The sequence below is a fragment of the Excalfactoria chinensis genome, chromosome 3, assembly GCF_039878825.1.
Source record: "Excalfactoria chinensis isolate bCotChi1 chromosome 3, bCotChi1.hap2, whole genome shotgun sequence".
NCBI classification, from domain to species: Eukaryota; Metazoa; Chordata; class Aves; order Galliformes; family Phasianidae; genus Excalfactoria; species Excalfactoria chinensis.
Genome location: NC_092827.1, coordinates 41,525,440 through 41,537,588, shown reverse-complemented (window position 1 = coordinate 41,537,588; position 12,149 = coordinate 41,525,440). Strand labels below are relative to the sequence as shown.

The window sequence follows — 12,149 nt, the reverse complement described above, 5'->3', positions numbered from 1 at the left end:
ACTTCAGGAAATGAAGGAGCGAAGGGAAATTGAAAATTATAATCTTTAGGGAAAACAGAGGGTTTTTTGTAGCATTTGCCTTTGTGAAGGTAGACAGTGGCACATTTTCCCTACTCCAATACTTCCACCTTAATGAAACTGAAATAAAACAGTCTTTAAAATGTCTACTGCTGGACTCTAAGATTGGCATAATACGCAAAACTTCAGATAAGACTGCTTCTGCCCTTTAACTGCGACAGCTCATTAAGAAACAACTTCTTTTTAGAACTATGGACATTTAAAAACAGGACTCCTACGAATGTGAAACTCACTCTTTTTCTGTACGATGAAGTCACAGATCTCATGATACTGGGAAAGATTGCCAAAGACTCTGACAGCTTCCACAACTCCATCCATACTGTTGCTCATCAACAGCTTTAAAAGCACTACAGGTTTGTAGAGAAATGAAATAAAAACAATTACTTGTGTATCAGAAATACGCTTGGCTTTTTATCAGTAAGTATCAGAATGTAAGAAGCAACAGCAATACACATAATAAATGGGAACATTTATCTAACAGTCTGGTTGCAGTGAAGGGGATGAGCAGATGGTAGAACAAGAGCTAAATTTTGTAAGGCTTTGAAGATGAGACAAAGAGCTCCAATATGGGGCTAAATGCAAAGGAACAGATGAGGAGTTATGAAGATAGCCTAAGAACAGTTGTAATAATGGGAACCAATCTTGCTGTACAGTTTTGAGTGGGCTCATGTGACAATCCAGGAAGACAACAAAAAACGTTGTAATATTTAAGAAAACTGATTTACATCCTGCACAGATGGTCTTATGGTAGGATGCCTCTTTAAAGAAAAATTATTTTCTGACATTAGCTCTATTTTCAGTCAGTGCTGCTCCAACAAGCAAACACATTTTCTCTGAACAGCTACTTAATATCGCCCCTGGTCTGAGACATTTATTTGCTTTCTGCTATCCTGCTTAGCAGATTCACTTACAATTAGCATCAATCTTCAGTAGATAGAACGAGACCTTCAGCATTGCCTAGGAAGAGCTACCATCATTTAGATTTTTGGTACGTGGCAAAGGAATGATGCACATTTATCAGTCTTCTGTGAGGAAGAAGTGAATCACCGAAATCAGTGCACCACATAAAAGGACTCAAATTGGCGAACCGTTCACCCTTCCACCACAGAAAAGTGAGAAACACAAGACGAGAAAAGAGGTTGGCTCTATTCCCATTACTTCCTTCTTGGAATGTTAGGATACCAAACGTGTCTTGAACTTGTCTTAAAGAGACAACAGAAATGACTTTTGTGTGTGCATCTTTGGGATCCACACGCTTGTATCAAACAGCAAACATTCTCAATGTCTCCTAAAGGAAGAGTGCTGGTCTTGTGTTAAAAGGTTTTCTCTCTCCTCATTCCTCACACAAGAAAGGCGACGGGACTGCTTCCCCATTTTAACAATAAGAACAGGAGAAGGAGAGCAAATAGGGCTGAAAGAGAAGTCATTTGTTTCCACATTTCTCTGACCAGCATTAAGAGAGAGCTTGCTTATGGGAGATAAAATCGATCATGACAGAATATCAGAACTGTTAACCTAGAGAGGAAAATATGTGTAGTATTCAGGGCACTAAAAGTAGAGAGACAAAACACTCTTTCCTACTCCTCATTCTGCCCCTTGTGTAAACTTCAGGCTCTGTCTTTCCTCCATATCTTGTTTATTTAGAGGTTAAGATTTGCAAGACTTGTTGTATAACAATAGCCTTTTGTGTATGATTAATACAATGGATCCCAGAACTCACATGCAGTTCCTTCACATCACTAAAATATGAATTACTGTCCATACTGACAGAAGGGAGTGAATCACATAAGTCCTATACTGGCAACGGGTTTATGATCCAGAAACAAAACAGTTTCAGATAACAAAACTTGCAGGTCTAGAGGGTAGCAATTATTATTTTGGCATACAGATCCAGAATGAGTCTAGCACGAGCTGCTAAACAGAAAACTTCACAGCAAATTCATCTGGGGATGGAAGGAAGGGGCTCTGTCAGCAACCTAAATATTTTCCACACAAGTAATATGATTACATTCCAAAAGAATTATAAATCATTATGGGAGTAATTTAGCCCTACGATCTTTATATTCCTACAATATAATGCCACAATACCCTATCAGTGTCTTTATTTTCTGTAGTGAAAAAACACAGCGTGCATAACTTTCACTTTCAAAAGGCACTGTTTAAAAGTCCTTACTTTCAGCAATGTGTAGTTTCTTGTCTTGAACTGCAGAACTCTTCACTTTGTAGAAGGCTAAATTGTTGATTGTTGTTGCAGTATTGATCACCAACTCCTCACAGACCTCAACTGACTTATATTCTAATATATACAAAAAAAAAAGCACACATATATATGTATATGCACATATTGACACATAACTTAGAGGCATCTTATGCTCAGAGGTGAACTGAATTGTAGTTAACATGTAATTAACTATTAAAGTTCATTTTTATTTTTTACTAAAACAATGCAGAAGTGGCATTACAAAGTCATGCTTTCTGACTTCATCTACAGAAATGATCGTGATTAACATAACATGTAAAGTCTAGTTAGAAGATATTACAGATCCTATTTGCTGCTTTAAGGTGGAGCTGAAGAGGATTTGCATGCAAAAACAGGCCTGTATTATAGTTATCAGACTGCTGACAGAGAACAAAGACTACTACTAAGCTACTATGAGACATTAAAATAAAAAAGTAGTCTTTAACAATATCTGAGACATTCTGATCTCTTAAAGAGCTCCTGACAATGTTACTGATGTGCAATTTCCTCTTACACTAGCAAGTCTGAATTTTTCTGAGGTTTTTGTCCTCAGAAACCAAGAGTAAAGGAAATAAAATTTTGTGGTAAACTGATACAGAGCTCACAAAAAGAAGAGAGGGTCAGAGAGAAGCTTTAAGGCTCAAAGGTGCTTACATAGTTATTAGAGCAGTTCCAACCCTGGTAGCTCCTACAGGACTTGAGACAGACTGGATGAATTTGTGAGTCTGCCTGTCTCTAATCCCCAGGTAGTAGCAGGTCAGACTTGTTAATTAGTATATAATCAGGCTGACTGTGTTTATGTCGTCTTAGTGTTCTCACCACACACTAAAATATATTGAATTATTTGAAATTCATCTCCTTGCTGCTGAACTATGTTAGTGGGAGAACAGTCTGCCCAGTTCTAGCCTGCGCGTAGATTCACAAAGGGATCAGTAAGTGGTACACCCAACCCAAGAACAGTGACAAAAATGGTGAACTGAATGAAGCAATTCTACAAGATCTTTGCACAGACACTGAAAAGTCAATGCTTTCACTGCCTCAAACAGCATTTTATATGATACAGTTTATGAATACCAGAAAATTGTCTTATTTTTGCAACAGAATCCGTTTAGGTATGGCTCAATCTAGATAAAAAGCTTAAGCAGAAATATTCTAAACTCCTCCTGCAGATTGAATGAAGATAACGCATACAACATAGATTTTATTACCTAGTACTGTAACAAGTAATTCTACAACATGATGAGCAGCTGCCAGAGCTGCTCCTACGCTGGGATGAATGGACAGATTGGCCAGAACACGTATCAGCTTTATCAGAACATCTTCTGCTTTGGAAGGATGCTTTGGATTTTTTTTTTCTTCCCTTTCTCTTTCATGGTTACATTTCTCTTCATTCAAATCAAGTTCATGGTAGGTTTGGAATAATGACATCAAGGTGTTAACGCTTCCTTCTTCTTTAAAAAATTGCTCACGGGCCTGGTTATTCTTTGCTGTTAAATTACCAAGAACAAAGATGATACGGATAACCAAATCCTGCAATAAAGTAAATAAACTGTATTATTTAAATGAAAAAGTCTGAAGCTACCAGCTGCTTAAAAGGAAGGCAATCATTTGTTTCACAGTTCATCTAATAGAAGGTCCCCAAAAAAATGGAAGAAATGCCAAATATAGCAAAAAGTAGTAAATTGCTATGCTACTATTGTTCAGAAATCAGTTTACAGATGAAATTAAAAAAAAAAAAAAAAAAAAAAAAAAAAAACCAACATCTGACAGATCTACCACAGCAATGGGGCAGCTAATCAGTAACAGAATATGCTTAGTTACCTATTTTTATCAAGTCCAAAGTAACTTTAAAACATCATTTTATACACCAGAATAATCCTACAAGCTAGGTCTTACTAATCGTACAAGCAAGCAAATGTCTGCCGTATGGCCAAAGACCACTAACTTCCCTTCTTCTCTGGGCCTGCTGCCCATCGCAGAGGTTAAACTACTTGACCTTACTCTGCTACTGTTAAATCCATATCATTGCCTTGTTAATTTCAATTGCTTAGAGACTGCTGAATTACTTGCTCCAGACTTTTTACCAGAAATATGATTGGTCTGTTGTTCCCCAGTTCCCCCTTTCTTCTTTCCTACAGAGGTGTTCTATGGCCTATATCCCACATAACTTCCCTAGAACTCCAGAGACATTAACCCTTTCTCCCCTTTCTGCCCTCTAATAAGTACCAGAAGTTAAATTTCTTGAGGTCCACCTGATCTGAAGACACTTAAATACACTCTAGCTCATTATTCATTGATAAAAGAACTGAGGCTGGAATGGAGATCAATCATTTGATCATACTTAGACCTTTTAGAAAAACGTTAAAAAAAAAAGAAATTAAAAAAAAAAAGAAAAAAAAAAAAAAAAAGCATTCCACGCTTCAGTATTCAGTGTCATCTGCCACTAATTCTCTTAATAAGCAATTACTTCCTTATTGTCTTCTTGCAATTAATATTCTATAGAAAGTTCTCATGCTTCTTTTTATGTCCCCTTCTAGTTGTGTCTCATTCTGTAGTTTTTTTCCAATTTTGATTTTAAATGTTCTTGCCACCTTTTTATTTTTAACATTGCTAAATGAGACCTACTTTCTGTTTTTAGATAGTATCTCGAGATCTCATGATTTAACCAAATTGCTCTCTTAAAGCATTTTCTATCCTTGCCCTTGAGTGGGATACTGAATTGCATCTCTTTCTGCTTCATTTTGGGACAGACAGAGCTACAGCTATTTTTTTCCAAGACGAGTGGATCTTAATTCAATGCTATTCAACACTCCCCCATCTTTTTCTGACCCACCTGTATGGGAGAAGCAAAAAAGATTCTGAAAATCTGAACTAATCCAAGTAGAAACTAGCCAAAACATATTATTCAAAACCTACTTATTTTCAAAGAGTCCATAGCTGTATCAAGCACAGGTACACAAAACAGCATTTCTTCAGGTATAGCACAGCCAGCAACTTTTACCTGTTAGACTACTGTATTTTACCTGTTAGACTCAGTATTCTGGTCATTTTCCTCAGATGCAATAGCTATAACCACAGACATTCTAACCCTTGATGGCATTAATAATGCAAGTTAACCAGACACTCCAACTGAAGTGGACTGAAGGAAAAAAAGACGTGCAAGCAGCAAATCCTTTTTTCACATATTCCCTCATCAGCAAATTTCAGGCTCCAAGACCCTTCCACAGAAGCTGATAAGAACATCAACCAAAAGTAAAGACAAATGCTATCTCTGAATTCAAGAGGCAGGCAGTTTCCTAATGGAGACGTGAGCTCTCTTCCTCTCTCTGTATAATATGACCACTCTGTAAGACCCACTTTCACTTTTTTTTTTCCTCTCACTAAACCAGGCATCATATTTTTGCTAGCTTCTAAATGTCATTGAGACGAATTTTTTCTGCACGTTCTTACTGACTAACCACTAAGAGCTTTCACCTTTGCTGGCACAGCCCCCATTTCACAAAGTCTGTAAGAATATGAAACAAACAACAGATGAATCAGAAGAGAGAACTGAAAAAAAAAAAAGAAAAGAAAAAAAAAAAAAAAGCAGGCAGTCTCGTTTGACTCGTTTATATTGACTTTCTAATTTTGGTCAAAACAGTAGCAGCCCAGCAACAGCCCTATCCAATCAGCAAACAGACAAACAGGTATAGTACAGCAATCCACCGATATTTTGAGCGGTGTGATCTCAACTGTTCTTCCCACCTACAGGCAAGCAAAACAAACTTCTAGAACATAACTTCTTTCTAGCCAAGCACATCTGGTTTTAATAGCATGTTACTGAACTTTCCTTATCTTCCAGTGACAGTTTAACTGGAACAGTCAAAGAGAAAAGCATGTACAACTTATCTTGAGTAACATAAGGCTTTAAGGTTCATATTACTTTTTGCTCTTTGTGTTTAAATGTGTTAAATGCTTTTAGGTAAGAGCTGCTAACCCCAGCTTAGAGCTGCTCTGTAAAGAAATGCATGTAAAAATGAATGGCATTTTGAAACTGCTTGCAAGACTAAGCCTGTAGAAGGCCCAAGGGAACTTTCTGTACAGGGTGAAAAATAAAAAAAAAAAAATAAAAAATCAGTGTAAAAAAAAGAAGTTATTATGCATCTCCAAATATTTGGAGTATTAACTGCATATGAAACTTCAGACTCTTGGACATCTGCAGAAAAATTACATACGAGTCATTTCATAGAATCATAGAATCACCAAGGTTGGAAAAGACCCTCAAGATCATCTAGTCCAACTGTCCACCTACCACCAATATTTCCCCACTAAACCATGTCTCTCGGTACAGCATCTAAACAGCTATTGAACTATTGGTGGAAAGCAGTTTGGTAATCACCTCTGCCAGTTCCCTCAGCACCCTCAGGTGCATACCATCTGGCTCCATGAACTTGTGACAGTCCAGGTAGAGTAGTAGGTCTCTGTTTCCACCAGAACTGTGGAGGGTTTATTCTGCTCCCACCCCATACTTCCAGGTCAGGGGGTAGAGTACCCTGAGAATAATTGGTCTGGCTTTTAAAGACAGTTACAAAGAAGACATTGAGAACCTTAGCTTTATCCTTGGTGGTCACGTTCCCCACTGCATGCAGTAAAGGATGGAGATTCTCCTTAACCTTTCTCTTATATATTTGTAAAGAAGTCTTTTGTTCTCTTTTACCCCAATGGCCAGGTTGAATTCAAGCTGAGTTTTTGTCTATCTCATTTTCTCCCTGCATATCCTAACAACATCTCTATACTTTCCCTAAGATGCCTATCCATTCTTCCATAGGAAGTAGGCTCTCTTTCCCGTCCAGAGCCTCAGAAAAAAATTCCCTGTTCATCCACGCTGGTTTTTATTCCCTCTGGCTCATCTTACAGCATTTATTACATTTACAGCTTATTTATTACATTCATATATATAATATATAGGTTTTAGTATGTTTGGCATGAAAGGCAAATTATAGGTGGAAATTATACTCAGTTACTTCATCTTTTTATATAGAGGCATTCATGTGAGATGCACTGCTTATAGAGGGCACCCAAACTTGATGGAAAGGATATATATGAAATCACACAGCTTCACTTGGAAAAACAACTCTGAAGAAACCTGTCAAGAAGAGACAGAAGGAGAAGTGATGCTTTTCTTTTCTTCCTGTCTGTCAAGAATCTGTAATATTTTCATATTTAAAGGGGTAAAGGCACCACTTACTCCATCAACAACCAACTCTTGGTTTTCTGACATGTGGAGTCATATAATTTTATTACTGGTATTAAAATTTCTTTATTTCCCTAACTCTAAAAATCTATTCCTTGCACTGTGCTAGTTCCAAAGGTACTCAATGTACTTGCTGAGTCACAGAACTTGACAGCAGTTTATCTTAGCAATTAAGATGTATCTGCCTTTCCACGTATATCATGATGAACAGACCTACAAATAGCACAGGTTTGCTAATCGGTAAGAAAGGACAACCAATTAGATCAGTAATTTCTAATTAAAACAAGAGAAACAAGGGAAGGAAGTCCATTCCAGAATCTGTACGCATTGACCAAATACCTGTTAGTCCATCTGGATCCATAAGAAGAGGAGGGGCAGTATAAAACAAGAAATCAAGATGCCAGAAGCTCCTATTAGGACTCCCACTCAATCTCCAGCTGTATATGAATTATGCTTTTTCATGTTACATAAAATCATTAGCAAAAATAAAAAAATTATGTCACCTGCCCAGCAGTATCATAGAATCATAGAACAGTAAAGTGTTGGAAGGTATTTTACAGATCATCTGTGTCCGGTTCTTGGCTACCCAGTTCAGAAAAAGACAGGAATCTCCTAGAAGGAGTCCAGCAGAATGCCACAATGATGATAAAGGGCCTGAAGCATCTCCCATATGAGGAAAGACTAAGCAATCTGGGTCTGTTCAGCCTGGGGAAAAGATGACTGGAGGGAGACCCAATTAATGTTTTTAAATATATAAAGGGGGATGGAAGGACAATGGATGAAGACTGGCTCTTCTCAGTGGTATATAGTAATAGGACAAAGAATAATGGCCTAAAATTTGAATACAGAAAGTCCCATAGAAACATGCAGTACAACTTCATTATGGTAAGGGGACAGAGCACTGGAACAGGTTGCCCAGAGAGGTTGTGGAATCTCTTTCCATAGAGATGGTCTTCCATTCAAGACCCATCTGGATGCCTACCTGTGCGACCTATTGTAGGGAACCTGCTTTAGCACAGGCACTAGATTTGATGATCACTCAAGGTTCCATTCAACTCTGTGACCTTGTTCCAACCTCCCTTCCATGAGCAAGGACACCTCACACTAGACCAGGCTGTTCAAAGCCCCACCCAGCCCAGCCTCGAACACCTCCAGGGAGAACAACTTTTCTGAGCAACCTGTTCCAGTTTCTCACCACACTCACTGTGAAGAATTTCTTCCTTATATCTAGTCTAAACTTACCCTCTTCCAGTTAATAACCATTAGCCCCCTGTCCTTTTGCTACATGCCCTTGTAAAAAGTCCCTCCAGCTTTCCAGAATGCCCCTGTCAGGTACTGTATCAACTGCATCTACCGCTCACTCAAATTGAAGTAACAAATTTATCTTTCTCGTTTATTACATATCCTTGGAAAGAAAAACTGAGACTTTCTTTGCAGAGCCTGATAGTCTAACAACAATGAAGTGGAAGAGAACATATCAGAAGTATCAAAAGCAAATTTAAAAGATTCTGACTGAGAAACATGAAGCAAGGAGCAGAGAGGAAAGGCTTTACCACACTGACAGGTATCCAAACCCTTGCTCAATCAGAAGCACCTAGAAAAGTCTGCCCAGAAATGCACATTTCTCTATACTGCAGGACAATATCCAATAGTTTTTAATACCCTAAAACCTAAAAGGTAACCTTTTCTGAAAAGGGTTCATTTGTATTTAATACTTTTTAGGAATGAAGAGCTAATGTCTTTAGGTTTGTCAACACCTGGAGACCTAGGAAAGGTAGCAAAGCAATCACTCTGTCCACAGAACAACACTTGATGAAAAGCAATGTAAATGCTCTATTGAAAAAATATTTCAGAAATTACTAGCTGAAAAAAGCTGAAAACTATATTCCCCATAGTACTGGTCTAATGATTACTAATATCCTTGGTTAAAACCTTGCTTCTTATTACTAGTTTGAATTTCTACAGCTTCAACCACTATATCTTGCAACCACCTTTCTAAGTTGAACAAAAACGTCTTCCTTTACAATTCTATTCAATAGGCAACTTGCTAATGGTCTGATCTTATACATATATTAGATTTCCAAAGAAAACACCCCACAATGACACAAATAAATTCATCATTTTTATAGCTCTTTTCAGAGCAGTTTGCAAGCTTTCAGCACGTTTTAAGAATATCTGTCATCTAAGCAGTAATATCTCCTTATCATCTGTTAGTCTAATGCCCACATATCCAGTGATTATATTTACACTGCTGTATCCTCTGGTACACCAAAACATTTTGTTTCCATTTAGTAAATGCCAACGAAGGCTGCTTGACTACAGAGCTGTAGACTCCTCACCATATCACATTTTCTGCATTCTACTTACCTCTTTTTGCTTTCAGATCAAAACAAACAAACTATAAATCATGGAGTACTATGAAGATACAAATAAACTATCAACTCAGCACGCCATCACAAAAATAGTACTGTAGAGAAAGACCTTATGTGGTCATTCAGATTTACCAGCAGGTTGCCATAGTGTTTATTCTAAAATGGATATTTCTTTCTTGAGAAAATATTCAGGAAAGAATGAATGATTGGTTACAAATATGCAGGAAATCTGTGGAAAATATACTTTATACGTTCTTCTTTTTCCGGTGGTTAATTTCCACACCAATATTATGCCTTTTAAAAAAAATTTTACTTTTTTTTTTTTATTTTTTTAATTTTCCAGGACACTATAGTAGAGCAAAGATATTGTTGGGCAAAAGGAATACAACTGAAAATACATATTTGTAAACACAGCAGAAAAGCACCACGTTATCTAGAAATGCATTTCATAGAATTACCTTGCCAAGCATTTCAGCACCCACTCTACTTCCCATTTGCAGTTTGGTTCCCGCCCCATGTTGTTTCCTCACTATTTGTGATTGAGAAACTATCGGTGTGGCTGTTCAACAAACTAGACTGGGAAATGATAGATCATAACCTAGCAATGGACTGAGATTCTTTTAGTATGGCTTTTTTCCCCTCCATTCTTAAGATTATTGGAAACTGTTGGTTCTGAGCTGATGCATCATACAGTCATACAAACAGCTGTCCTCATCTCAAATGAAGGATAGCACAGAGCAGAAAAATGAGTCACAGAAGCTCAATAAACACAGCACTGAGGCCATTTTCTTTGGGGGCAAAGCTATTCACACAAAAATACAAACATTTCCTGCCCCTAAAATATAGAAATAACTAAGGGAAAAAAAAAAAAAAAAAAAAAAAAAAAGGAAAATCTCCAGTATCTCATAGGATGATGATGCCACTGAGCAGAGGGCCAGTAATACTCTCAGGGCATTTAAGAAAAAAACTTGAAAATCTGAAATAAAAATGGCTGCATCATTGGATTCTTGTTAAGAGCCTCTGGTTGTATGAAGTTATTAGGTTATATGATTGACTGAAACAGATATTGAGTTCCTGGGAGCTCATCGCAAAGTTGTCCAAAAGCCAGGCAAAAAAAAAAAATAACATCCAGAAAGGTCAATCAGGGCTAGAAACAAAGCAGAGAAATTCTCTGCATTTGTAGGCCCCATTTGTAGCAATCTTCCCAACTGCTGCAATCCTAAGAGTAAAAAGGACATTCAACAGCCTTAAAAACACAACTTCTTTTTCAGAAGGAGACAATATAAATTCTCACAAGCAGAAGTATGCTTGCTCACAAAACTTATTTGATACTTGCTGCTTGGTAGATGCTCTTGGGAATAAAACTGTGCAGATCCGGGCAGAGTGGACCCAATAACTGTGGACATCTCCTTAAAGAGGATGACAAAGCAATTTCAATCTGTTCTTCATTTAACAGAGTAAATTGTTTGTGACAAATTGATTGTTAAATCAAACAGGTAAAACAGCATGCAAATTATAATTGTAAGTTAGTCCAGTTCTACTGGCTGATGCAAGAGATACAAAAATAATAACAAATCATTTCATGCATATCAGGACCAGGATTTGCCAGAATTGGCAGAACTAACTGATGATCAGGAGCATCCAGTGAAGAAAATGTAATTCCAGGGAAGCTAGATGAGTTCCTTGCATTGATTCCTACCCGCTATGGAAGAAACAGAGATCTCAATGCTATAGTCTTCTCTGGGGAAGACTCAGCAGAGGATCTGATGAAAACCAAAGTGATCACAAACAATTCTAAAGAAAAAACTGATGAAACAAACAGTGACAAATCAGCAGGAACAGATAGTCACTCAAGAGTTCTAACTCATTAACTAAATAGCTTAATGACTAACAGCGATGAGCAACCTCTCACTCAAAACTGCCTTGATTTCTTAGAACCGGAAAGGTAACAAACATGAAATCAACTATTAGAAAAGGAATCTAAGAGATTCAAGTCTGATGTCTGTACTAGATGAATTTGAAGAAACCATTGAAAAGAACAACACAATTAGTGAACAGTCAGATACATGCAATCAGTTTCAAGATTCCCAAGTCCTGACACTCAATCCTCGAGCTCTTTGAAGAGATCAACAGATATAAAGGAGACCCACTTGACAGAATCTACTTCCCAGAAGCTTCTGTCACTCACCAAAATCTTAGTGAAACTAAGCAGTCATACCATGAGGGG

General features: G+C 37.5%; 1 protein-coding gene across 2 annotated transcripts in view; it reads right to left on the bottom strand.

Annotated features, from left to right (window-relative positions):
• ARMC2 (armadillo repeat containing 2) overlaps positions 1 to 12,149 on the bottom strand; it is a 62,006-nt gene that overhangs the window by 7,844 nt on the left and 42,013 nt on the right. For both annotated transcript variants that reach the window (XM_072330944.1, XM_072330945.1), the window contains exons 13-15: positions 3,526 to 3,847; positions 2,252 to 2,374; positions 312 to 425 (exon numbers count right to left, since the gene is read on the bottom strand). In XM_072330944.1, the coding sequence (XP_072187045.1) occupies positions 312 to 425; positions 2,252 to 2,374; positions 3,526 to 3,847 (559 nt within the window). The remainder of the gene's footprint in view (positions 1 to 311; positions 426 to 2,251; positions 2,375 to 3,525; positions 3,848 to 12,149) is intronic.